At 39.8% G+C, this 27458-nt stretch overlaps 1 protein-coding gene across 1 annotated transcript; it reads right to left on the bottom strand.

The window, feature by feature from the left end:
* Positions 1 to 27: 27 nt before the first annotated feature.
* On the bottom strand, positions 28 to 27458 carry cftr (CF transmembrane conductance regulator). The gene is made up of 27 exons (XM_026364653.1): positions 27136 to 27458; positions 26122 to 26232; positions 23389 to 23500; positions 22448 to 22663; positions 21611 to 21700; positions 20206 to 20369; positions 19684 to 19809; positions 19018 to 19264; positions 18823 to 18915; positions 16477 to 16653; positions 16144 to 16335; positions 13325 to 13419; positions 12530 to 12616; positions 11055 to 11844; positions 10719 to 10847; positions 10591 to 10628; positions 10121 to 10401; positions 9911 to 9990; positions 9651 to 9801; positions 7406 to 7633; positions 6293 to 6393; positions 4278 to 4508; positions 3095 to 3250; positions 2804 to 2893; positions 2514 to 2686; positions 1770 to 1875; positions 28 to 1140 (listed from the first exon to the last, which is right to left on the bottom strand). Exons 1-27 carry the CDS (start codon positions 27186 to 27188, stop codon positions 925 to 927), a joined length of 4533 nt encoding a protein of 1510 aa, XP_026220438.1. The 5' UTR covers positions 27189 to 27458; the 3' UTR covers positions 28 to 924.

Genomic DNA, 27458 nt, shown 5'->3' with positions numbered 1-27458 from the left:
CATAAAAATAAACACAAAACGAAACAGAATTTTCTCAAAATCTTTAGTTGGACTGTAAATAAAGCAAAGTTAACAAATACAATTATACACTTTTTGGACATCTGTGTCCTTTTCCTATGAGTAATAAACAACTGATTTCATTTACACTGTAAAAAACTGTTACCACAGTTAACATATCAAGGCATTTCTCCATGGTACCTTAATTTTTACTGCTTTACAAAACTATTATTCAGTACAAAAGGAGTAACACATTTTAGGAGCGAAAATAGTTTCCAGTTTCAGAGGCAAATGCAATTCAACTTACTGAAAATTATTTAAAAAGGTTTTGCCTTGCGTTTGTACAGCAGTGGCTTGAAAAATAAAAAAATCATCCAAACACATTTTTCTATTTGAAATTAATTAATGTTCCTATAATTCATCAGGTAATAGATGCTGAACTATCACAGTAAAAAGCAGATTTGTTGTCAAAATAATTCTAAATCTACACTTAATTTCATGGAAGAACTGAATAATTTAGTTTGAATTATTCAGCATTGAATCATTTGACTATTTCCTTGCTGTAAAAGCTGAAGTGTACCTTAGGGAGTTCTCTAAAGTGCATACAGATTGAAAAATACAGGTATCCGAGTCATCACGCGGCAGTTTCAGCCAGCAGCTTCACTCTTCCTATTGGGTGGGAGGGTGTTGACAGTGATAACGTTTCTGCAAGGCCAGACTGATTAACCAAAGATAAAAACTGTGTTGTATAAAATTCTGAAAATGTGTGTGCCTGCGTTAGGACAGAGTTTTAGTGTCTTATGACTAAAAATCACAGGTCATTTGAGGAATAAATAAATACTCGTTCCCAATTGGACCATCTGTAGAAAAACACTGCCTCAAACATCATCAGTGTCCATGCTTGTGTGTGTTTGAGTGTTTGGCCGATTAAAGGCGAGTGTCGTGGACTTCATCCTCGGCTTCCTCCGGCAGGGATGAGATCTTGGCGGTCTGCGTCGTCGTCCTCTTGCTGGAGTTGAGGCGGTGAAGTGATGGGAAGAGACGGAGCCTGTCTGCAGGGCTCATGGCCTGTTTCAGGTGACTCGTCTCATTCAACAGTTTCTGGATGGAGTCGTAGCTTTTCATGGAGCTGCCTTCAATCATCTGGAAAAGGCCACAGACAGAACAAGTTGGTTTCACATTTATATGCATTTATATCAATATATGTTTCTAATGTAAAAAAGTAGGTGAGGAAATTTGACAAATGGATAAAGGCAATTTATTTTGAAAATATACTGCTGTGCAGATCTGTATCAACTTTGAGGCATGCACATACAGCCCTGAAGTATCGGAGAAAAAAATTGTTAATTCTTCCATTTTCAAGCTGTCAATTTCCTGTAAATATGATTATTTATTATTGTTGTTTATGGATAATGCTTCTGTAACTATGCCCACCTTAGACTCAGGATACAGCTGCTGCAGCATCCTACAGGTTTCCAAATATATTACAAATACTAAAAGCTGCCATTATTTGTACCTGCTACTGTACATTTGGAATTAGCACAAGTTGAAATTGTCCAATTTACAGGAAATAGACTAAAATAAACCTTTAAATAATCACTTCGATGGACAATTTGGGAATATAATCCATGTGAGGGCTGTGATGTGATTGGTAACTTTCACTACAGCACAAGCCTTTAGTCGCCCTATGTCCTCTACCCCAATATTTGGACTTTTATGTCAAATATTGGCTGCAGTCGTTCAGCAAAATCCCATATGAACCCAAAACTCACCAGGAACGACTGACACTCCAGCAGTGACTCCACTCTGTGTTCTGACAGGATGACGGTGCAGCCAGAGAATGCTTGCTTCAACGTCTTCCTCAGGACCTGCAATGTTCTGCTCACACATGCACACAACACAATCATCGTCATCAAAGCGAAATCTTTGTGAAATGCTAACACATTAGCTTAGTGTTCTCCCATGAAGGACATGAAAACAAAAAAATATAAAAGAGCAGAGAGTAATGCCCTCTGGTTAAACTAGATTGCTTATTATATGCTTAATTTAGCACCACGATTCCCTTGCACATATGGTAACACGCACACACATAAATACAGTAGGTCAAAGTTACTGTAAGCACTCTAGATTGTCACCATATGCAGTGACAGGAACATTACACGTTAGATTTGGGTGGTCAATGCTGCGCTGTGACCTCACTTTACCAGCATAAACACACAAATCCTTAATTACTTTCAGGTATCAAGGGTTTAACGCAGTTTCTACTGTGCCTACACGCCCACAAGAGCACTCAAAAGAATGCAGACAGATGCACTGATTGTTGCAAAGCTTTTAAAGCAGTGAGTCTTCAACCATAAAACTAAAACTATGAGCTGAACTACTGCTCTAAGAAGCAGCTGAGGAGACCTGCAGAGTCTGGTACACTGTTCATGTAATCAGTTAATAAAAAAACACCAATTACAACAACTTTAAACATAAACACCCAAACTAAAGAGCATTTTGGTGTCAATACTGACATGGGGTCGAGGTATGCGGAAGGCTCGTCCAGTAGCAGGATTCGGGCCTTGCTGAGTATGGAGCGGGCGAGACACAGCAGCTGTTTGTGTCCATTGCTCAACACGTTGCCTCCATCCTCCAGCTGGAAGTCCAGCTTGTCTGGAAACTGCTCAATGACAGATTTTAGACCCACCTGAGGAATAAACCAGATATTTTACTTCACCAAAATGCCACTGTGACGAATTTCAAAAGTAATTTACCATCTCTAATAAAATATAACTATAGGCCAAGTCAGAAATTACAGTCTCACCTCCTCAGCTACCCTCCACAGCTCTTCATCGCTGTAACGTCCATGTGGGTCCAGATTCATCCGGAAAGTTCCAGTTAAAATAAAGACTCTCTGTTCAAAACAGAAGACATTACAATAAGTCCCTATAGTTTAATTAGAATAGAGGTTTGAAAATAGAATCTAGATTGTTAATCCTAAAAGAAACAGAATTGCTTTTTGTCTAAGAATGTGCATTTTAAAATTGTTGTTGAGATTCAACCTTATTGCAGGGACAGAGACTCTGTAGTGTGTTGCTGAAAAGCAGCTCAGTACCTGTGGCACCACTCCAAAAGCCTTTCTCCAGGTGTGCAGAGAGACAGAGCTCCAGGAGACGCCATCAATGGAAATTTCTCCATCGGTGGAGGCGAGACGCAGCAGAGCTGAGAGCAGGGTGCTCTTCCCTGAACCAGTTCGACCCAGCAGACCCACCTACACACACACACACACACACACACAGCAAATCAAGACAGAAATGTTTTACTTTGTGTTGTCAACCTGTTCTACTGAGCTCATTTTGAATATCATCACCCAATTCATCATTTTTAGTCCTAGTAAGTATCTAGTGTTCTTGTACTGTATGTACATGTTTATCTATATTGTGTGAAGTACATATGAATACAAGCTGAGGACACTCTTGACACTGTGAAATAAACTGCTGCCTCGAGGTGTTCAGGAATCTAAAAAGCTCTCTGTCCTTTCTTCTTCACCCGCTGTGGAACAATTAGCCCATTTACCCAGAGGCCACAGAGCAGCTAATGTGACAAGGCTAAAGTGCTGACACTTACTCGGCTCTGTTGTCCTCCACGATTCATTATGATGAGCTCATACCGAATACAATTACTGCCAGGAGCACAGAGAGTCAGCAGAAAGAAAAACTGAGCAATATTCGACTACTGAGAGATATTTGGTCATTATGGACCAAGTTGTTCTACCCTAATTACTGTAATAGCTATAAGGAATCCAAAAGCCAGACAGAAGGAGAACACTGGAGACAGGAGTGTATGTATGTATGAGTCTGAAATATTTATATAACAAGTATTAAAAAGAAGAAATTGTCATTTAGCTATTTTACCAATGTCATTTGTAATTTTCTGGTTGTTTAATCTGTCCTGTTGAGCTGCCTCATTTCTTTGAAACACTCACACAAAGCTCCAAATAACTACAGAGATGATGTCAGTTTGTCACCATAACTCTTTTCACATAGTTATTTTAACCATTGTTAATATACAATATGAAATATAGCCGCTTTAAACAAATGACTGATGTGACGCAGCCTTATTGTTACTGGGATGCGACCTAGCTATAAACTTTCTATGACGCTTTAATGGCTGTGTGCTAATCGGTGTATTGAGATTTTAAAATCTAGTAAAACAAAGTTAATAAAGCAGACATGCATCACAGTCAGTCAGTAAATTCCAGTCACACACCCAAACTTTCCCCATCACTCAGGACTTACACTCTGCCCACCCTCCACGGAGAAGGAGATGTCACTGAGGACAGCACGTCCAGCCTCTGTGTATTTAACAGTGAGGCCCTGCACGTCCATCTGGCCGTGATTGGGCCAACAGTCGTGTGCATGAGGGTTGTCGATAACAAGGTCAGGGCCTCTCTTTCCACAAGATTTCCCAGGCAACGGCTCTTCTGATGGCAGGTCAATGAATTTAAACACTCGATCCACCGAACGCATCTAAGAGAGATGGAGGAAGACAGAGACATGTGGTAGCTCGTGAAACATTAACATACTTACAGTTGATGATTCAAATGACATTTAGATCCCATAAATAACTGTTTAGACTGAACAAACACAGTTCTTTTAAAAATATGTAAGTTTGTTCTTTTACATTTAACGTCTGTTATTGAAATTCCAGCAACACCTGCAGTTTGAAGAACAATACATTTAGGTTTGGGGTCTTTATCAGGGACCATGATGAGACCCTGATAAATGTCCAACAGAGATTAAAAAAAAAAAAAAAGAGAGTTTCAAAACAAACTGAACACATTTTCTTACTCAAAAGCAAGATCAAACAAAACGTACTTGAGACTGAGATGGCTATTTTAGTAGCGATGTTAAAAGCTTTACAGAGGGAGTCACTGCAATGACTTTTTCCACTCTCATCAGAATCAGTCACAACGCTGTGAAGAACAGCTCCTAGACACACACCATCACTGCTGTGTGAATGAGTACTGAACAAAACGTCCTGCACTGAGATAAGCTCTGGCAGCTCCACTAAGCAAAACTGGGTACAAACCGGTGCCTCACACAGTCTTCACACACAACGACTGCTGAGGCATCCGCAGTTCACCTTGTGCTTCCCTCTAAAATACCCGATGACTGTTCGCGAGGAGTGGTAAAGCAACATCCACTGCTCTTACACAGAACAACAAGAATCGCCCACACCCTCGTAATCTGTGTTTTCCTACTCTGCTGTTCTGGTACAAAGTAATGAAACACAGTGGTCAGCAGTGCCATTACTCAAAACCATCATAGTGCTGCTCCATCACCTCACCCTATAATAAACCCACAATTAGGGTGGCAGGAGTAGGGGGGGGGGGGGACTCTCTCATGGAAAACGACTTTATAAAATGTTAAATTCAATAAAACTAATCAGGTAAACAGCATTCAGTGGAATTAAACACAGCAACAAGAGCAAGATGCTGTCACTAGTTGGGGCATCGAACAAAATACAAAGTTCAGACTTTTAAATAGTTCTTTTAGAAAATGACACAAAACCAAGAGGTAGCTGGGGTCGATGAGGTGAGGTGTAAAAAGGTGGGCTTTTAAAGCCTCGATGTGCAAGATTTGGTACTTCTGTTATTTGGCTCCCCCTGCAGTTGTTGAGTATAATTCACTTTTACATTACTACTACCACGTAAATACCTGTATTGCTTTGACTCCTTCTCACGGACATGTGCATTCGTTTACAAGTTTGAACTGTTACTCCCAGAACAACAACATTCATACAGTATTTACTGTTTTTGTATAAAATTCTGTACTTTTATCTTAGACTTAACTAAAGTTGTTTGAGCTGCTCATGCTAGCTAACATTACTGCCTTAGATCTAAATGTTTTGTAGCACATGGATCGTGTACAGAACATAATGCTGAACGTAGAACTAAGTGATTGTTTAGTGATTTAACTCAACAATCCAAGATACTCAAGAGGACAATACAGGAATAAGAATAAGAAAGAGAGTCTGATGGGTAAGACTGTAGTGAAGCGTGTAAGTGAAGTGATGTGGGAAAATTGAGAATGTTAGACTCTGCATAAACAGAGACATTTTATCTGGAGGCAGACGCAGGTGTTAGACAAAACCATGCATGTTCACCAAAGCCTCCTCTAAGGCGTGTGTTTGTAACGCTTGACGCACTTTTGACTGGCCATTGGTCGTGTGGTATTTTAATGAAAGTTGGCTCTTATGACCGTAATCCAAACGATGACAGCGCTGTGGTGTGTCTGTGTGGCCCACGTACCAGTCCATCTACTGTGATGCTGGTGATGACAGCCCACTGGAAAGTCCCCAGGATGAGCATGGCCAGAGCGACGATGATGCCGACCTCCCCTGGTTTGTCCTCTGTAGAGCACACACAAACGCACACGGGCATCAGATCTGTCCAATCCAAACTGCTCTCTCTTTTGTCAGAGCAGCACTGCTACTGCCTCTACTGGAACCGAATGAGCTGTGAAATGACCTTTAATCTGCTTTCAACATAAACACACTATGACGTATCAGCATCTGTTTGTGTGTGTGTGCGTGCCCCCCATTCATATTTTTAAATAAACACATGCTTCCTTTTGTAAATGACATTTTATATGGTGGCATTCCAACAGTTCTGATCTGTTTTCACAGACAAACTGTTCTGTTATGATTCTGATATCTGACTCTACACACTGTAACACACAGATAAGACTAAGGCTCCTTCACTTGATAGGCTCAGAGGAAATAATGAGGTGTTTATTAACGAACTTAATGGAATTTGAAGATGTTCCTTCGTCACACTTTCAACTGTGCAATCCTCCTTCATAACCAACAAGACACATGATAAAGCACTACCATTATTCTCATTATTCTCATATTCTGCAGTATATCTTTATTATGTGTTTTAATAGAAGTGCCTTAATAGGCAAAAACGTTTTTTATAGGTGCAATGGGAGAGGGGTTAACAATGGGAGTTTGTTAAGCTCTACACAAAAATCATTAGTTTCCTCTTTTAATTCTACTTGACAAAATTTTTTTAACTAATTTTAACAAAATTAGTATCAAAGTTACACGGTTTAACGTACAAAGCTGTGAAGTACTGTAGATGTAAGCTAACGTGCTTTGAGGACAAAACAAAATTCATTCAAACCACTGTGTGTGCTTTAGATTCAGATCCAAACATCTTAAACCTAGGAAAAAAAAATCAAAGTATCTGATTGACAAGAAACAGACACTGATCCACTAAAGGTTAAGAAAGAACCTCCTTCAAAGCATATTATATTAACTAAAAACAGACTGCTGTTTTCTACCTGAGAATTCTGAAATCTATCCTACATCCATGCACATAACCTTCTAGTGATCTATCCATAATCATCCCATCACTCACGGTTGGTTCCCACAGCAATGAAGGCAGCGGCAGTGAAGAACAGAACAAAGATCATGTCGCAGCGGAAGAGGAACCAACGCAGTGTCGCCAGGTAGTGGAACCAAGTGGCCGTGTGAGTGTTGAGCGCCTTGTGGAAGAGCATCTCAAAGTAAGTCTGACGCCCAAAAGCCCGAATTGTCCATAAGCCCTTCAGCGAGATGATGAGATGGGAGAAAATGGGGCTACGAGCTGCAAAACAGAAGAGGGGACACATTAAAAATAATACATGGACTTTAAAAGGCTGTTGCTACACAAATAGTGGTTTGGTTGGTTTGAATAGAAGCATAAAAGAGCAAGTGTGCAAAGGTTGTTATGAATTTAGACAAAATAAACTTTTTTGGTTTAAAGGGGGAGAAAAGACCTGAGGCTCCATAAACTGCCAGGGGGGGAAACTATTATAAAAATCACATAATGCAAACAGTAAGTGAAGGAGATGATGGGATGAGTCATCTGAAGTGATCTAAAACCCTGTGTAAACCAAATGTTGGTACATTCGCTGCTGTTCTTGAACAAACAAACTATAGTTTACAGACACTTCTACAGAGATGAGTCAATAAATAAACAAATTTCAATAAAAATAAAAAAAAAAAAAGAAAGAGGAAGAAAACCTAAATTTGTTGCTTTGTATTGTAAAATTGCATTCAGACTAGTCAACCGCAGAGTGCTCATAGTGAAACTACCCAAAGGATATAATGTAAATCCATTCAGGACAACAAAACTGAAATTGCTATATTTAATTTCTTACCTCTTTTGAATTAAGCACAGTTTTCATGTTTAAATGACATGCTCTCTGTTCAACCACACTTACAGATACTTTATTTTCAAAGTATGTCTTTATACAGTAATCCTGACAGTGACTAACACACATAATTTCCACTGTATTTTGTCTGACATGCTGCTTGTTAGACCAGAGGGAGTGACAGCAGGATGGGGTGAGCGGGAAATCCCAGCTCGGCTCGTCTCTCTGAACCCGGCCTGCTCTTAGCGGCTCCGGAAAGACCTTGCTGTCATCACCGAAACACACATTCAGTAACAGAGAGCAGGGCGGGGGGAAGTCAAAAAAACAAAACAAAACAAAACACAGAGTGGCATCTTCGTCAGCAGCACAGTGACCTGGTTTCACTCTACAAACCTACTCTGAACTCTGGGCAGAGAAATTTTCTAGAGGGTAACAAGTGTGACTTGAAATATTCTAATTTCATGTGGTGTGTACTGTAACTATTATATTATACCCCATGTCTGCAATCTATTAGGTAGAACAAGCTAAAACTAATGCTGGGTAATACTATTGTCTTTCATTAAAGGTATTAATTCAACTCACTGCCCATTTTGGAGGACAGAGCTTGTGCTGCAGTTGGCCTGTACTGTATCACGTATACAGAAAGGTGTTCAGTATTTAGCTAAGTCTAACAAAGTCTAATGTGTAAATGTTCTAACACATATCTTATTATTATTTAATTATGTGTAAAGAAATAAAAAAAACTATCTGCTAATTGAAGGTAACTGTTTAAATCACCCTGCCCCCACTTCCTGTAAATGCTCCTGCCCATCTGAGGCAGCCCATCCATCCTCTCCTTCAACCTTTCCTCTGTCATGTTTTTGTTCTTCAGCCTGACCTGTGCCCTCAGGCCATCCACCAGCTCTGCCTGACGACAGGCCGTTGTAAAGTTATGATGACTGTGGCGTCTGCCAGCCCTCCAAGTCTTGCTTCCTCTGTTTGGTTTATTGGTTTTCCTGAAATGTTTTCACTTTTATTCTTCCTGAATGTTTGACATTTCATCATTGACCTTTTACACATCCATTCCCTTCTTACTGTTCTCAACCCCGGATTCTCATTGAGTCAGAGTCAAGAGTAAATCATAAACACAGACTGACTTTTTATTAATTAAGTAATATTTTAACTGCTACATTCAATTAAATCTAATTAATGCTACTACATTTCATTTGTTTTTGTATGTTGCAAATATATTTTCATTTTGTGTGAGAAGGTCAGTTTTTCCACTCAACATTACACTTCCCTCGTTGTCATATTTTCTTGATTCTAGTCTAACCAAAAAAAACAAAAATCTGTGTCACGGTTGCTTTAATAAACACTCACACAGTGTCTTGATTTCCTAGAATCACAGAGCAAGTAACTGCAACCTCTAAGCACTCAGTTTAATGCCATACAAATTGAAACCATACGCTTGCATGTCACCATTCTTACCTTCAGCCTCTAGTAGTTTGAGTTGCTGCCCAGTTCGCAGAAAATACTTCCTGAGGATAACAAAGATGACACCCAACGGGATAGCAGCAATGAAGATGTATGGTCGCATGATTGACACAGTAAAGATGGCACCCGTGACAATTAATGTAAGCTGGTGTAAAAAAGAAAGACGTGTCAGACATCAGTTAAACAGCAGATATAAGAGTATGCAGCCTTATAATCTTTTTTGCATCCTCGTATTCATTGTGTTGGCTAAATACCTGAATGAGATCAAACAGCACCAGAGGAAGCATGTCATCTATGGTTGCCATGTCCTTAGTGAATCTGTTCATGATCCTGCCTGGAAGAGGACAAGTAAAAGTGTAGTGAACTACATTAGTGTGGCCTTTAATAATAATTCTCTAGGTGAACAGAAGCAAACCAAACAGAAAACCTTTAAAAACATTGGAAAAGAATCCTGAGAAAATGACCTGTCTTCATGGTGTTGAGCACAGCCATGGGGGCTCGCAGCACGGCACTAAGCATCTGTTCATGCAGCCTTTTGGACACAGTGAGTAATGTGTGCACTAATGGGAGACCCCTTAGGAATCCTAAGGCCAGCACGCTCTCCGATGTGGCCACGTAGATGTAAATGATGTAGTAAGCACTGGTCGGCGAGACAATGATTGACAGGTGGATGGGGGAAGATACATTGGGTTGCGGCTCACTGATGTTGGGTGATGAACGATTGGCGCCGTCACTCAAGATTTTACTAGTAGAAAAAGCAGAGAACACAGTGAAGAATAGGTACACAACACACTGTGGACAGGTGAGCTGTAATTCTGTTCATTAAAGCTCATTTATGTTTAAAACCAATTGTATGTGTATTTTTGTAAATGTACTGCCAGACAGGCAGGGTTTCAACACAGCCTGGGATACTGACCACAAACATGACACTTACTAAGTAATAAGAAAAACTCCAATGACTGAACCAGCAACCTGTTGATGCAGGGAACACCACATTAATTAAAACCACAACAACAATAACAAAAGAAAACAAAAACGCCTTATATGTGGTAATAATTTTACCTCAATGACAAAAACAAAAACAATGAAAACCAGGACATAGACTAGGCTCCTATTGGTAGTGATGTAGCGTAGGTAGGTGCTCCATGAGGTAGTTTCAAAGACGTTCTCACGTTCATCAGCGAAGCATTGCTGCAAATACACAAAATTGCTCTTTTACCATACAGACAAACATCAATTACTTGTCTATAAATAAATATCACTAAGTCAGTACAAATTCTACTTAGAGTTAGTAGATATTTACAGAATCTTGAAAATGAAGCTAAACATACAGTACTGTAAACCATGTATATAAATTTGTATTAAATAATACAATATACTAATATACACAAGTCCTACCGCCATGTCTTCTTCTTCCACATCTTCACTAATGTCATAAATGCTGTCTTTGGACAAGCGGCGGGCATAAATGTCTAGCTCAGACGCCAGGTCACACTGTGGCGTGATGGACAGCTTTCGTCTGAAGGATGACTGCATCTGCTCTCTGCGCTCTTGACCCTGAGAATTGGTGATAAACGCCAGAACAGACTGGCGTCGCTGCCCATTGAGATGCTGCAACCCATGGTGGTACAGGTTAGTCCTGGGGAGCACCTCCTCTACTTGATCATCCTCAGGTACTACAGAGAATTTCCTCTCAGAAAGTTCAAGAACCCCATTCTCTGTTGTCAGTGCCTGGGGAGTATTTGAAGTCTGTTGGGAGTTCCCAATGAAGGAAAACTTGCGGGCAGCTGCAAGGGGACTGAGGATGAGCGATTGTTTGCGTTTTTCTGGATAACCATCACCTAGAGGTTGACCTTGAGATCCAGGAAGTATTAGTGGAGGCGGGGGCTGCCGGAACGACTGGCGAATTTGCTCCGAGCCTCGGAAACTGGTGGTTTCATCGATGGAGACCCTGCGAAGAGTTTCTGTGAGAATGGAGCTGCGTCGCTCTGCATTAATATTATCATAAGCTTCAAGGCCGAGGAGGAGAGAGCTGAAGTCTGGACGCTGGGCCTGCAGCTCTGAAAAGGTGCCATAGAAGTAGCAGTCTCCATTATGCAGCAGAAGGATTTTGTCAGCTCGTTTGAGATGCTCCAACTTGCTGGTCACCACAATACGCGTCTTGGAGGCCATAAGCTTACAGACACATCTGCACATAATAAGATTGTACAAAAAAACAAGATGTCAACTTACAATGGCTTGAGAACATATTAAGACCTTCACCTTGTGAACACATAAACTTAAGCTTTAACTCTCAGACCGCAGCCTCATTTTGCACTCACTGTTCTAGGCATCACCCGACCTTGGCTCAATTTTTCATTGTGGTCATTATGGTTTGTTGAGGTAGTGAGCTTTTTAAAAATTGTATCCACACTACCATCTTAATACTTTCTGAAACCACTGAGTCAGTTTTTAATAAACAATATTTCTTACACTGTCAGACAAAACAATGGTCGTTTATATAAACATAAGAATAAAAGGGCATACTGGGGTGTTAGATTAACCAGTATTTGAAATTAACAAGCTGCTGTTTACTATTTTTACACATCACATTACAAAACTATGTTCAAGCTTTGCCTCCATAATGAAAATGTTCATTCAGCAATGAGTGTGCCAGATTCTCCCCTTTGAAACATTAGTAAGGTCAAAATATCAAAGGATAATTCCCCCTTTCCTAAAAACAATCTGAGGTTTCTCTTTCATGAAACAACCATGATTTACAAAACTACTAGAGTAGATCTCAGACAAGAAATAACCTTGAACTAATGCTCTTTACTTTAAACTTCACAACCCCCATCTCATCTACGTAAAAGACTCTTTGTTGGGATACACACTTTTCAAAGATCTCTTTCTCTGTCACAATGTCCAGGTGGGTGAAAGGTGCATCAAGGAGGTACAGGTCAGCATCTTTATACACAGCCCTGAGGGGGAAAAAGACACACAGTGATTAAAAAAAAAAAAAAACAACACAGAGAAACATGACATGTACTCATAAAACTATAAAAACTCTGGAGGTGGTGGGAAATGCAACTCCAGCAATTCAAGGCTATATTTACAGTAATGGCAGGAGCCAAAAGTGGTTGCAAATTGATGTCAGGACACTAAACCAATAAATAATGCATGAGAATACGGGAGTGTCTGTCTGCTGTAATCGAGACAGAGATTGAATGGAGTAATAAATTAGACTTTGAGTAGTCATCATTAAATAGTGCGGCCATAGAACACAGGCAGACAAGCGCAGATAAGAATAAAGGCTAACTTATCAGCTTCTGGAGGAGGTTATGATTATGTACAATTCTTTACAACACTGGGAACGAATATTGTCTTTCAAAACATCATCAACATTATCAAATCTTTGATTCCAGTGAATGTTCGATGCTTTTATTGGCCATCATCACTACTATCACACATTCAAAGTGATATAGATAGAATTGATAATGTTCAATAGTTTATGGCCCTGAAAATTATGTTGTTTGTACAAGCGAACACACAGTTGTTATTATTTATCACAACATTATACTGTATGGTTATGTGTATGTATGACACTGTGGAGCAACTGATGTTTTGGTGCAAAGTACCATTTCTCACTAAGACAGATTCTGACCTAGGTATGACAGGAAGTACAGTACCTGGCCAGGCCGAGGCGAGCCCTTTGGCCGCCGCTGAGCGTCACCCCTCCCTCAATGAGGAGCGTTTTGTCTTTCTCAGGCAGCAGGGCAAAGTCCTGGCGAGGGAAACAACACACATACAACAGGTGACCATACATATAACAGCAAGAAGAACTGTGTGATAGCAGAGAGCGTGTTTTACTAATGTGTTATAGTGTAACTGGTGGGAGGTACAGACTATATCATACCAGGAAACAACCAAAAGTCACAGGAAAGACAAGGAAGGAATTTTACAACCAATAAATAACACACATGAATATGGGAGGTCCTGTCTGAGATTTAATAGAGTAATACATTGAAATATGACTTGGCCGTAGGAGGCACTTGTCATTAATGAGCAAGACCAACAAACACAATACACAGATAAGAATGCTGCCAATAGTTATCAGATTTTGGAATAAATGACAGTGGCTGCCTATCTAGGTGGGGTCCCTCAAACAATGTGATCTACACAGATTAAACCTGTGCTGATTAGAAGAGGTCCTGAGGCTCTAAAGCTCTAAAGATTTGATTAGGCCATATTTATTATCCTTAACCATGACAATGCAGAGTCGAGCCCAGGATGCATTTAAACGATTATCTGGAGTTTTTTTTACAGCTGTTTCTCTTACTGAAATCTGGCTGCAGCATATTTAATTATTAAATCATTACTATTACAGAAAAAAAATTCTGGCACAGATGGAGAACTAGATTAGTCTGTAAGACCTCAGTCTTACTTAGACGACTTCTTCCATTTACATCATGCCGAGTAACTTTCAATACCTAACATGTAACTTAGACCTTTATCTCTTGATAGAGGAGAACCATGTGACCACCTGTCAGGAATTAAAGTACATCATTGTACTGAAACAGCACTGGTGGTGGTCACCAACAATCTTCTCTATACTCTGTTATACCCGTTATATCTTAGTGATGCATTCAACACTATAGGTCACATCATCTTTGACAGAATCCAATTTGTCCATGTGAATGGGTTTTCCACACATACAAAAGTTAGATACAGTGTTTGTTTCTGTGCTTGTCTTCGATGGCTAAAGAGTGAAGTGTGTTCATTTGTGGTCTACTACAAAATGTTGGTGCCATGCTGTCAGCAGAATGTCATTGTATCCAGAAAGTTAAAGAATAAATACATAAAAACATAGAATTTCTGTAAGAGCAGTTGCAAAATGACAAAATGACAGCTACAAAAACAATAAGACAAACGCTAAAAAGATGTGTTGATGTTGAGCATCTCTAATGTGTATGCAACATAATGTTTAAATTAAAATAAAACAATATATAGAGTAGAAACAAACCAAACACACACACAGTGAATCACAGTTGAGAAAAGCACATGAAGGATGCCACAAACAGAGGCACAGTGCATCCACAACAATAAGGATGAAAGGACAAGGATTGGTAAAGCCTCCTACCTTTTTAATGGTAGCCTCCACTGTCCCGACAGGGGTGCATAGGAAATCAACAGGTTAACAGCTTGTTAAATAAGGCAGCACAGTAAAAAGACATGTTGTGCTCCTCACTGTGAACAAAAAGCACCTGCTGAGCCGGTGGCTACAGGCAACAGCAGAAAGACCACCCAGAGCAGTCTGGGGCTTCAATAGTGAGGAATTACAGCCACAAACTCACTAGAAACCTCGTTTCTCACTGGGGAAATCTGCTCTAGTTTTTGTCCTGGTTGTCCCTAAAGAGCTTGTGCCTCCTATTACTCTTACAGCTAATATTGTAGAATGCGTCTTTCAATAAGAAAGATTTACAGTACTTTTAAAAAATTGTGCCAATTAAAGAGAGAAAAATAAAAGCAGAAAAAAACTTTAAGCAAAACGTTGCTTAAAGGCGAATTGCTTTTTACATTATGTTATTTTTTGCAGATGGTTACAGAAACCAGAGGAATTGTCTTTTTAGTTTGCTTGTTTCTATGCTCACAATAGAAGCACACACCACACTGGAACACTGCTTGTCATTTCCATACAGTAGTGTATACAGTAGAAATGACGGCGTGACTCCTTCGCTTTTGTTTTGTCACTTTCTCTGACACCTCAAGTCAGCGTTTGATGATTCTCCTTACAACACAAAATAGAGGCTGGTTCTTACATGCAAACGTCAACACTGTGTGGCAGCTCTGTTTGCTGTGGCAACACTTTTTTCTTGACAAAAACTTCTGGGGTACTGTCAGGGAAGGCGGTGGCATGTCATAAATAAATATGGTGTCACCCTCTGCATGAGCTGCTGCATTGATTTCATTGTAAACAACAGAATAGGGCATATTTTAAAAAAGGGCATTACTTTTGTCAGCATAAATCTCATCTCTCATCTTAGACACAGCTGATAATATACAATAAGTTAATATAGAGCACCAGGCCTAACAAAACTAATGTGTCACTGGGAACCAACAAGCTCATATTCCCTCCCAGTGACAACATTTCCATGGCAACAGAGGAGACAATATTGAGCTGAGGGGCTGTCACTCAACACTGGGGCTTATGAGAGTGCAAGCGTGTGTGGAGGTATCTGTGCAAGACAGAGAAAATGTGCGAGCATGTGTGTCTTTGTGTGTGCGAGGGACCTAATGGAGAATAAATGTGGACTGACGAAACCTGAACCTTTTTGATGTTTTGCAGAGGCCCAGAAACTGAGCCGAGAGCATCAGTCCAATGGAAGTTAAAAGGCATGACTCCGAATATGGCAAAATGCACTTTTTATAAGTTGTGCTTACGTACTGCAACACCCATTAAATATTAAAAAAAAGGAGGAAAAAAACTAAAATGATAAAAGTGATGTACCTCTTCCAGCTGGCAGGCCTTGATGACAGAGGTGTAGCGATACTCGTCGTAGGTCAGACCAAACAGGATGTTGTCGCGGATTGTTCCCGGCATTATCCAGGCAGTTTGTGGCGAGAAGGAAATGCGGCCGCTGTGTCTGATTTTACCCTCTGATGGCACCAACTCACCCATGATCATCATGAGCAGGGAACTCTGAAGGAAACAGGGAATATTGTCGTCACACTTAAATACTATTTCACTGTTAATAGGTGTTACCCTCATACAGAACAACCTGCTGCAGTGGATGAAATCACTAACACTTGTGATTGTTTTGAAATAATATCTATAACCTACCTTCCCTGAGCCAGTGGATCCAGCCACTGCCAGCATCTTGCCCTTCTCCAGGTACAAGCTGATATTTTTCAGGACAGGTGTGACGTAGAGGTTGGTGAAGAAGAGGCCAGAGTCACCATTCAGGTGTCCATTTGCTTTGTTCTCTTGCTTAATCTTCTCAAAGAGCTCACCAATTCCCTTCAGAAAAGTTAAAGCATAAATGTCAATCTATCATAAATAAATTTTTGTTTTAATTGGAAACTGACTGATTGCCCCTATCTAAATACAAATGGTCCCATACCATGTGAAATATACCCTGTGGCTATGTGTGCATGGCATGTACTTGATTTGTGTTTAGTTTACACAACTGATGTTTCAGGGCTGAATAGGTCCATCAGTCATGCTGTGTTTTCAGACAGTGACACCAGATCATTCTGCGGTGGGAAACAAGACTACCAGAACCTTCAGAATGGCTTTATTTCACCTCATGTGTGTGTCTCTGTAAAGATCAATGGGTGACATCTCTCAGTTAGAAAAGGGGAACTCTGCTTGACTCACAGGCTTAATCATTGACCTTAGTGGTGTTTTATGGGTCACCGTTCCTCTAATACTGTGGCTTGCTGTGGTTAGTCTGTGCGATTCTCATTCTAATGAGCTGACGTACATGCTGTCAGCAGTAAAGAATGGCAACACCCCTCCTATTCATCTGCGAATGGGAAGAGGAGAATCTGGGAATTAGGTGATGAACACTTCAAAGAGAGAGTCAATGTTCCCAGCAAAGTTTGGTGACGACAACTGGATAATTAATTATGCAAAGTGACAAAAACACACAGTTGGGTGTTCATTTTCTCACGGTATTTGGTGGTCACTGAATCACACCTGTTAGGGTAAGTTTACAGCCACAGCCTATAGATAAGATTATTCTCTTCACTCCCAGTGGTGGTGAGGAATTAACTATTAGACCTATAATGATTTTAGGGGTTGTTGGAGTTTTTCCTTCAACATACCATTGCCCTCATACAGCACAACACACACACGCAGTAAATTGATCATAAGGTGAATACAGCAGAAGGTCTGTTCTGAGTATGTTTACTTTTAGCTGCACAGTGCTACATAAGATAGTTTAGCCTTTCTGTTGTTGTTCTTTCCCTCAGGAAACCTGAGTTGTATACATGTCATTTCTAATCATGTGACTTGTTCTACTGATGTGCAACTGATTTCCGTGGTGTACTTTGTGTCACGCTGTGCCTTCTGCACGCTCTATACAGGGCCTATACAATGTCAGACCTGATACTCCCGACACAGTCCGGATGCATATGTTAAAACGGTTTAGGAAACTAGAATAAACCAGTATAAAAAAACAACAGCAGGGAACTGGAGACAAACTATGACCTCTTTTGCTTTTGGTACCTCAGAGCTGCAGACACAGGAACATTACACTCATACAGTTGCTACAATGCTGCTACTTGTACTGCACTGTATAATTTTAAACATAACTAATGCTCAATCCCTACACCCACACAAAAGGAACTGTACATGCACACTGCACCTCAGGTGAACAAGAAAATCTGTAGCACACACACATTTGCACCATTTTCTCCCCCTCTTCTTTCTCTCCCTGAATATTGCCAGTAGCTGTTATTGTTACTTTGTCTGTATCTTGTTTACGGTTGAAAAATTTCTGTTCTGTCCTTGAGAGTTGCCAACGACCGGAAGCTAATTCCTTGCATGTTGGACACTTGACCTACAAAGATGATTTTTCTTTTCTGTCCATAAACCCATAACCCTTATCATTGGTATCATTACTTGGAACACTCTCCTGCAAGACTAAAGGCATTAATGAGGGTTAATCAATGTTGATAATCAGTTTCAGTGATTGTGTTTACATTAAATTAAGTAAAGATAATCAGAGAAACCAGTTTTTTTGGGTAATTAAAGAACAAGTTTACATGAAATAAATAATGTGGTGACTGTAAAATGCTTTTAAATAATCTATAAAAGCCTGAAGGTTGAGCAGGAAGACTTAAAAAGCAACTTTGACTTTTTCAATGATTATATTATTTAATTTAATGACTAAAGCACAGACATAAATTGTATCATCCTGTGTTAATGTACCACTTAAATACCGAATTCACTCCAATTGAAGTAAAAAAATCCCACAACAAAAGTTTAAACATTAAATGTAGGAAAATATGCATTTTAATTTTTAGTTTAAGTAATATTAATTTGAGCATACTAAAAATACATGTATCCCTATATATAAAACCAAAATACTCTGAAGTTTGACTACAATCTGATAAATATACATAATATAAATGTAATGGGACACCAATTTAACAAAATATACAAATACAAACAAGCACAAACCTCATCCCATGATGCAGACACATTTACAAGTTCCACTTCAGTGGTGGTCTGGTTGTACTCTAGCACCGTGTACTCCTCCTTCATCAAGAATTCCTAAAGAAAGCAAAATAAATACATTTAGATTTAAAATCTAATACATAATATTTGTGTTGTCCAGTAGTTAATTCATATGCCCACAACTCTTTCTGGACTCACCTCAATCTTTTTGACCAGTGCCAGCGTGTCATACCACATCTGTATGGATCCTGGAAGCTGGCGAGTTACAGTCATTCGCAGCACCATACAGTAGGAGGCTGTGGTGAAGATAGGACGCAGGTTGATTGGCTTAACGAGCGCGTACGGTACAATAGCAGAGGCGATAACCAGGATGGCGGAGAAGAAGTATGTTGCACTGTAGAAGTAACGCAGAGAACCAATCTTTCTTGTCAGCGTCATCTCATCCCTAAGGAGGGAGAAGAATAGAGTAAAATTTTTCCAATTATTTTTACATTAAATTGGCAAATACACCAACCAAAATAATTTATAATCAACAGCATGTCAGTTTTTCATGCAGGTAATATCAGGTATATGTTAAGTCTTGGTGCCTCCATCTTAGATTTATCAGTTTACATATTTCTGCACTGAGACATCAAAAATCTTTGATTTGATTGATTAGAATAATCCTAACCCTAACCAAGTTTTAACATCCCTCTCAGTTTTGGCAACAGGCTGGTTCCAGTTTGCATTAGTCTTCTGAGTGCCCACCTAGTGGTTAGTGTAGCATGTAAAAAGATATTGGAAATATATGTGATTTAAAAGAAGTCTATAGTCCAATCTATAGTTTAGAGTTTACAGTTTGTGAAGTGCAAAGTGGTGTCTTACTGCCTGATGTTCTTGATAATGGTCTCCATCACCTCCTCCCAGCCGTACGCCTTCACAGAGTGAATGTTCTCCACAATTTCAGAGGTAAGAGCCAGACGGCGGCTGATCAGCCCTGCTCGTTTCACCCTGTTTAGAGAAGATGATTTTACCAGCTTATCACAGACTAACTGCATCATCATACATTCAAAGATTTCTGCATGTGCACACAGAAAGATGAATAGGCAGATGCACAGGTATGCATGTTATATTTGTGTATATTGCATGTATATGAACAACATACTCATCAAATAAACATGTGGATCATGTGACTATTATAGTATTGGTACAAAGTGTATTTATATTAGCACTGTTACTTATTGTCAATCAGACAAAACACATTAATACATATACTAAATTGTTTATTGTATCTTTGCAAAGCAGACAAGACACAGAGAGCAAGATACTGGGGCCTATAAGATTATGTGTGGTTATTATAAATGTGTATATATACACGTGTGTTACGTGGTTGTGGTGCTTCCCTACCGGTGGGACCCCATCTTCTGTGACAGCCAGGCCTGTATGATACCCAGCAAAGTGAGAGCTGCCAGTGCACACAAGCTGTTCACTTCGATCAGCTCCCAGATCAGACCCACACACAGTATACACTGCAGGGGGGTGATCCATATAAAATGGGCCAGACCCAGGCTCTGAAATGCACACATGGTACATGAAGATTAAGTTTATCTATCTATCTATCGCCTTATTATACAATAAGACATCCCTTCTACATTATAGGACATGATAAGCAAGAAAGATATCACACAAACAAACTTTCAGTATTGAAAAATGTACTTTTCATCTAGTCAGCACTTTATTTTAATGATTGTTATTTGTACTGTAAGTGAGAAATAGTTTAGTTTTCACTTCAGTAAACCCCCTTTCATCCTCTCACCTGCATCCTTCCTCCTTTCATGGAACATGTACACGCACCCAAACACACACCAGACTAGATATCCCCTTCAGTGAGAGTAGTACAAGCCACATCCAAGCCAGGTGATAATTGTGTCAAAGCAGGTGGCAGAGTGTTTCAACATTCAACACCTCGGTGAAACACTCACTTCAGCAAACACACACTCTCTAAGTGTTGTGTAATAAAATGTATTCACTAAAGTGCGTGAGGGTGTGAATGCTCATGCTGCTTAAAAAAAAAAAAAAAACTATGAGTGGAAAACTACTGTATTGTGCCTCCAGAAGTCTTCATCTGTTCAATTTATTTCTGGCTTCTTATTACAATTGCACTTTTTGCACTTGATAAATTCTTTCTTCCTCGCGTTTGTTGCAACTTGACAATTTTCGTGACAAGTCGATTAGTGTCAAGTTGTGCACTTTTGTTTTGGTATGCACGTATGTATAAATTAAACAGTACTGAACTGTTTTCACTTAACTTGGTTGAATTTGCACACAAATTCAACCGTGTTTATTTGTAGTTTTGTTGTGGACTGCTGTCTATAGGGCAGATTAGGGATATTAAAGCTACCTCATTTTGTAAATTAATCTCTGCACTGTTTTTCCTATCTTGTAGCTGTCAGCATAGTTGCCAATGTATCACAAGTACTTAATACTATCTGAATTTGGAGCATCTCTAGCGCCATAAATTACTCTGAGCAGTGGTTTTTAGAAAAGACGTACCTAATGCAATATTCAGTGGGTTCAAAAAGTATACAGGTGGACTCCAATCAAGTTTTAAAGATATCAAGGAAAACTGAAGCAGGGTGTTCATTTGCTGTTCAACTTGACGTGGAACAGCAAATGTTCTGAATATCTTTAGTGTTTTTACAAAAAAAGAAGTCATGCATAATAAATAAATAAATAAATAAATAAATAAATAAAGCAGAAAGAAAACGCTAATTGAGTACATGCAAGTTAATATCTTTGGGTTTTTCCTCACCTCATCCAACTTGTTGAGGTGTGCCGACATAAGACTGACCAACTGACCGGTGCTGATCTTATCCAAGACTCGGCTGGATAACTTCAGGGTCTGAAAAGTTTAAAAGGTCAGGGGTCAGCTGCACCACAATTCGAGAAAGTGAATTGGATGGGAGGAAGCCAGTGACACATGGGAACCTTTGGCACTACACAGACCGATTTGTTAGCTGTGAGGAGCTCTCTGGGAATGTTCAGTCATGCATGCTATACAAGGTGGAAGCATTTAGCTAATGAGTTGGATTATTACAAAGCATAGGTTGCTCCAATGCTCACAAATACCAGTTTTACAACTCAATAAGCTTTATTGTCTTGTGCAGTACTGACAACGAGTTACAGCAGCTGTTTTAAAGTGGGGATTGCTTAATTCATGTTTTATCAAGAAAAACTCACTGGCGTCACAAGTCAAGTCTAATGAAACTGTAAAATATAGATATCGTCTACCACATCTACATGAAACCTAAAGTCAAGTTTATGTTGAAAATTAAAATTATAATAAAATTACACTTGTTCACTTACTTGTGTCTTCTCAAAGTCAATATTCCAGAAATTAAAAAGATATTTCTGCATGATGGCAGAGACATATCTTTGTTGAATATAGTTGCAGAACTCCTAATTGTCCTAATTGTAAACATAAACATGATCTGCAAACTCCAAACTGACAAAATCCAGTTACGCTTCCATCACTTGATTAAAGTACCTCCAGTTGTCATCTGATGCATCCAGTGAAATTCAATACACAAAACGTACATAATACAAAAGAAACAACTACAGTAGTACAGACATGCTGTCCTCCTCTTACCTTCTTATATATAAGACTAAAGATGGCAATGCGGATCTGCATGCCCAGGTGATGCAAACCAAAGATGGCAGGCTGCAGCAGGAGGAAGCGGGCAATGAAGAGCAGGCAGAGGCCCAGGGCCAGGAAGTACCCTTGACTCCGTTCTGCGGCATAAACTGGGTCAAAAGAGGCAATGATCCGACCCAGAAGCTGAGGCTGCACAGCCTTAGATGCCTCCTGCACCAAGAGACATATTTCATTTATTATTACATTAATAACTATTTTTCTTTTCCCGTTCTTTTAGGCTCAGGTTTGTGTGGTGTCCAGGTAAGAGTTTCAAATCACTTTTGCAGATTATCATATTTAGAATTTCTGATTTAAATCCAAACTTTTTGGTGTCAAAACTAGATTTAATTTTCTAATAGAAATCAGTAGCTCCAAAGCCAAATTGTTAGTCATTTCGAAAATGTAATTAACATTTTGATCCTGTTCCTGTTAAAATGTACATTGCAATATACACCAGCTAAACAAGGTGCTGAGTATAAAACTGACCACAGTGTGACTCAGATTGTGCTAAATTTTTACCTTCAAACAACCAACCTTTTGCCAAGCTTGTTTCCCCCCCCCCCACAGCCTCTTTAACATAACAGGCACCATTGGTGCCATGGCAATCACAACAAACTGTACTACTGCAGTTTACACCATGGGTGCTTTTCTCACATTCACATTGGCCCAGGACAGCGACACCACTGTGCTACATGCTTGTGATGTTTGTAGGCCATAACGATGTGGCACTATATGATGCCACTGTTAACAGGAACTATACATGTAGTCAAGAGAAGAACAAGGGATTTTAATATATGCAACTAATGCTAAATGATATTATACAGTACACTACCTACTAACTTTCTAAGTTATGTTATGCTGTCTGCCCCCCTCAGGAGACAGACCAACAGACTCACCCCAAGGTAAAGAAGGACACCAAAAAAGGCAAAGGGACCGAAGAAGCATCGGGCCAGGGCTCTCATGAGCTTGGGCTTCTTCTTGGCTGATGCCACCTCTCTGTCCCATTCTCTGCAGGGAGGACAGAACAGGAGTTACAAAAGATTTAAACAGCAGTGCAGCCATGGTGGGAGAATAATGCACCCCCTAGCAAAATTGCCGGTAAAGTTTGGCTTTGGCTGCTCCGTTTGGCCACAGAGCAACTGACCTGTTTCTCACATCTTTGGCTGGTGATTTAATCCAAAATCAGAATTTTGAGTTCAGAGTTATTAATTCCTAAGTATGTGAAGAAATTATCCCCACACAACCTGCATACGACGACGCCACACCTAGTTTAAATCAAGCCATGTTTCTCCCCATGTGGGAATATGTCTGACTGGTAATCTCCTGTGCACTACACGTGTGAAAGCACAACTCTGCGCAATGTTGGAAATCACTTGTGCAATCACTTATACTGCACTGAGATTGTTCTATGGGGTGTGTATTTTAATGTCTACCTGCAGTAACCTGTGTTTTATTATTCTAAACATCTAACACCTTACACTCAAATTAAACAGGCACCTGTTGTAAGATGGTGCAACTTAGTGATGTTGCATAAGAGTGTATTCAATTTAGTTTTATGCTGTAATTACATTCAGTATATCATTTCTATCGTACAATAAAGAACTCGTGCTTAGTGAAATGCTACACTACATTTATTGTGCTATAATACAACTGAGGTATTGAGGTACTAGAATTCTTATCATGCGGACTAAACAGTGCATTCAGTGCATTTCTAAAAGGGCAGAATGATGGAACAGTACAGAACTGGAACAGTAGTGGTTTAGGGGTTGGAAATTACAAACACAACTGCCTAATTATGAAGGGTTTCTGACCCATTACACCTACAACCCTAGAGAGTTAGTGGTATTTAAAAACTAGCACATTACTATTGTGGTTTGTTATCAGTCCTCACTCGTGTGTGGTTATCTTGAATGAGTTACAGCAACTGGACTTCCTTATTGTTAAGTCTTGTTACTACTCTGTATACTGTACTAATACCAACCTATCAAAATCTACATTGACTTTCCATGGAGAACTTCAAATGCTTGTTGAAAGTGTAAAATTCTATTTTAAAATCCATTTTCAAAACAGCTTGGACACATAATTCCTGCCTCCTCGATAAGGGCGATGGGGACTGTAACTGGATCAGAATCATCATTGTTATTATTTATATATTATTTGTTATTGCTTATGTCGTCACCAACTATTGACCCATTTGATTCGTCTTTAAATTTTCTTTGTTCTTACCGAGTTTCTTGTATGTACTTTGAATTTCTTGTTATTTTGTAATAGTGTTGGTCTTTATCTGGTTGCAGTTTGTTCATTTCCCTTTGAAAAGAGAGCAGCTGCAATGGGCAAAACAATTTCCCTCTGGGATTAATAAAGTTTTTTTTAACCTAGCATCTTCAATAACAAAATCCTTAACAAGCCAGTGAAGCTCACTGACAAAGTGAACTAAGCAGGTGATGACGGGCCTTATGGTAGGCAGCATGTTTTTATAGAAGGTAAATATCACATTCCCAGAAGCCCTCACTGTTTGCCTGATTCGAATAAAGACAGCAAAGAAAGCGCTGCTCATTCATCACCCGGTGTGCACTGGGTCCTTTCTAAAGGTCGCCTTTTTAACACCCATGTACATTAACTGGCTTGTTGGCACCATTCAGTGTGATGCAGGCCCCTGGTTTGGGCAACACAAGGCCAATGTGGGACACTGCTGTGGTTGTTAGGTTTAAAAAAAAAAAAAAAAAGAGAGGATCTACATAAGTATTTAATCATTGGCAGGACATCTATTTGCTGTCCTTATGCAAGTTGTGCCATTTGTGTAGTGCTATGAAAGAAGTAGAGATAAATAGAAGGGAGAGTTGAAGCGAAAAGAGAGGAGTACAGGGCGTTTCTATTAATCAGACCCCAGTAATGAAACTATAGTTTTTGTAGTCATATGGATATGAACATGTAGCAGAAACGTTACCAAGCACTCTGCAGTCTTTATTGTTCATATATACCGTTTTTATACAGTATCTTAACCAACCTTTTACAGTCCTTCTCTCAATCTAAAATTTGAGTGCACAAAAGGAAATTTTCCTGAAAAGTGGAGACAAAGAAAGTAAGGAATATTAGAATTAATGTGACTAAACAGAGACAGGAAAGCAAATAACAGAGAAGGAGATAAAGACACAGCAACAGAAAGCAAATATGGGAAGTAAAACCAGGTGAGAAGGGGAAACAACGAGCAAGAAAGACAAACCGAGAGTTAAGACTGAAAGTACGAAGTGAAGAGTTCAACTGGTCCATCACCTGTTGTCTAGTAGTTTGTTTGACACACACAGGTTTGATTTCTGTTTAGCCATCTTTAAATGCCAACCCGTATTTTAACTTGTCTGAGAAAAGGGTGGCAAAAGGTACGTAGATGCACGTAAAGGGCGTCTGTGAACAACATCAAGGCTGCAGAGTGCTTGGTAATATTTTGGCTACATGTTCATTTGCCACTAAAGATTGACTGGCAGCAATATGAATGGCAGACGTGCAGCCACATTGCATTTTATTCTAATGTATGTAGTTACTAAACATTAGTGCCAAATGGCAGCTCTTTATAAAAACCCTGTCCTGATATAAACTTAAAAATAAATAAATAAAAACAATCTTGCACAAACCTTTCGAGTCTCTCACACAGGTTGTCTGCCAGATCAAAAGAAGGAGCCTTGTACACATCTGTCAGATCCAACTTCTTTCTGAAGCCCTTCCTCAGCAGTGGTGTTGTCCACCTGCACAAAAACACACAGACAGGTTGCTGCGTATCAGCTGACTACAGTCAGGATAAGTGAAGAAAAAGGTGCTTAAATATATGCTCCAACATTTACTACTGAAATTGAAAAATACACAGTGACTATAGCAGCATCTCAAACTGAAGCTACATTTCTGCTGTGGTGTAGGTTAGAATATGAACTGCATTTTTATCTCTGTGGTTAGAGGACAGGATTGTCACGTAAGCCATGGTCAGTGTTTGAAACCTTTAATATAAAGTGTTGTTAGTTGTGATACAAACTAATCCCTGAGGTTTCACAGTCAGACTAATGACAGAGAAGAGGAATAAAGTCAGGTGTGTGCTTGTCCCTGTGACTAAACGCTTTAAGAAAGATTGTCCCAGCCTAGTGACCGGAGGAGGATATTCAAATATAAACATATAATGAAAGTCAGGCACTGAATAGCTGTGATAGTGTAGTTAATATAACGGATTGCAGCCAGGTTTCACAGATATGAAGAACTAATTTCTAGGAGCGTCTTCCCCAACCTGACAGCACTTTCTGGAACATGCCTCGATCTGAGCGCACACTTTAAAACTGTTAATTCCACATTTTAATTAATGAATAAATATCTAATAATTATCTAGAGGACAGGCTCAGTTTCATTAACATATAGTTTAACTCAACGCTTTGAAAACAGTCCAGCGCAGTTTCAAAGCACTTATTTGCGGGTTTAACGCTTGTTGTTGTTCCCTCACGGTAATTTGTTCATATTCAGGTTTTTAAAGTCGCTATTTCTGACTCGTCTCCCTCTCAACTTGTTCTGTTTATCAATGAAACCTCCAAACACGCTCAGACCGACCGACAACCTGAGCAGACGGACTTCCTGACATTATGAACTGAAGCCATATGAACACATCTCACCAGAAGAAGAACCTGGACACACAGTTTGCATCTTCCACCGGTGACTTCTGCATCCTCAGCGCGCCGCCGCTTTGCTGTCTGTGCACCTGAGTCGTCTCCGTGCGCGTCGCTCACATTTGCGTCCCCCCCCGTGCGTGGCTCCGGTCCCTCAGACACAGAGGGTGCTCGCCTGTTTTATCCTCCACTTTGCGCCCCCGGTAAATATGATGTCACCGTTTAGATATCTTCCTCCCCAAAACCTCGACTGATATCTCGGTCCTGTACGCGTCTCCCTCGTCTTCTCTGGCCCCAGTCTCTCTCTCTCTCCCTCCCCAGTGAGAGGA

Source organism: Anabas testudineus, chromosome 6 (assembly GCF_900324465.2).
Source record: "Anabas testudineus chromosome 6, fAnaTes1.2, whole genome shotgun sequence".
NCBI classification, from domain to species: domain Eukaryota; kingdom Metazoa; phylum Chordata; class Actinopteri; order Anabantiformes; family Anabantidae; genus Anabas; species Anabas testudineus.
The sequence above is the reverse complement of the archived record's forward strand: the minus strand, read 5'-3'. Positions and strand labels throughout refer to the sequence as shown.

Excerpts from the sequence above, each read along its gene's own strand:
- cftr (XM_026364653.1), bottom strand. The coding sequence starts at position 27,188 with ATGCAGAAGTCACCGGTGGAAGATGCAAACTGTGTGTCCAGGTTCTTC. Across the intron at positions 20,370-21,610 it reads ACCTCAACAAGTTGGATGAG|AGCCTGGGTCTGGCCCATTT; the intron begins GTGAGGAAAAAC and ends TGTGCATTTCAG. Across the intron at positions 16,654-18,822 it reads TGTCTGCATCATGGGATGAG|GGAATTGGTGAGCTCTTTGA; the intron begins GTTTGTGCTTGT and ends ACTTTTCTGAAG.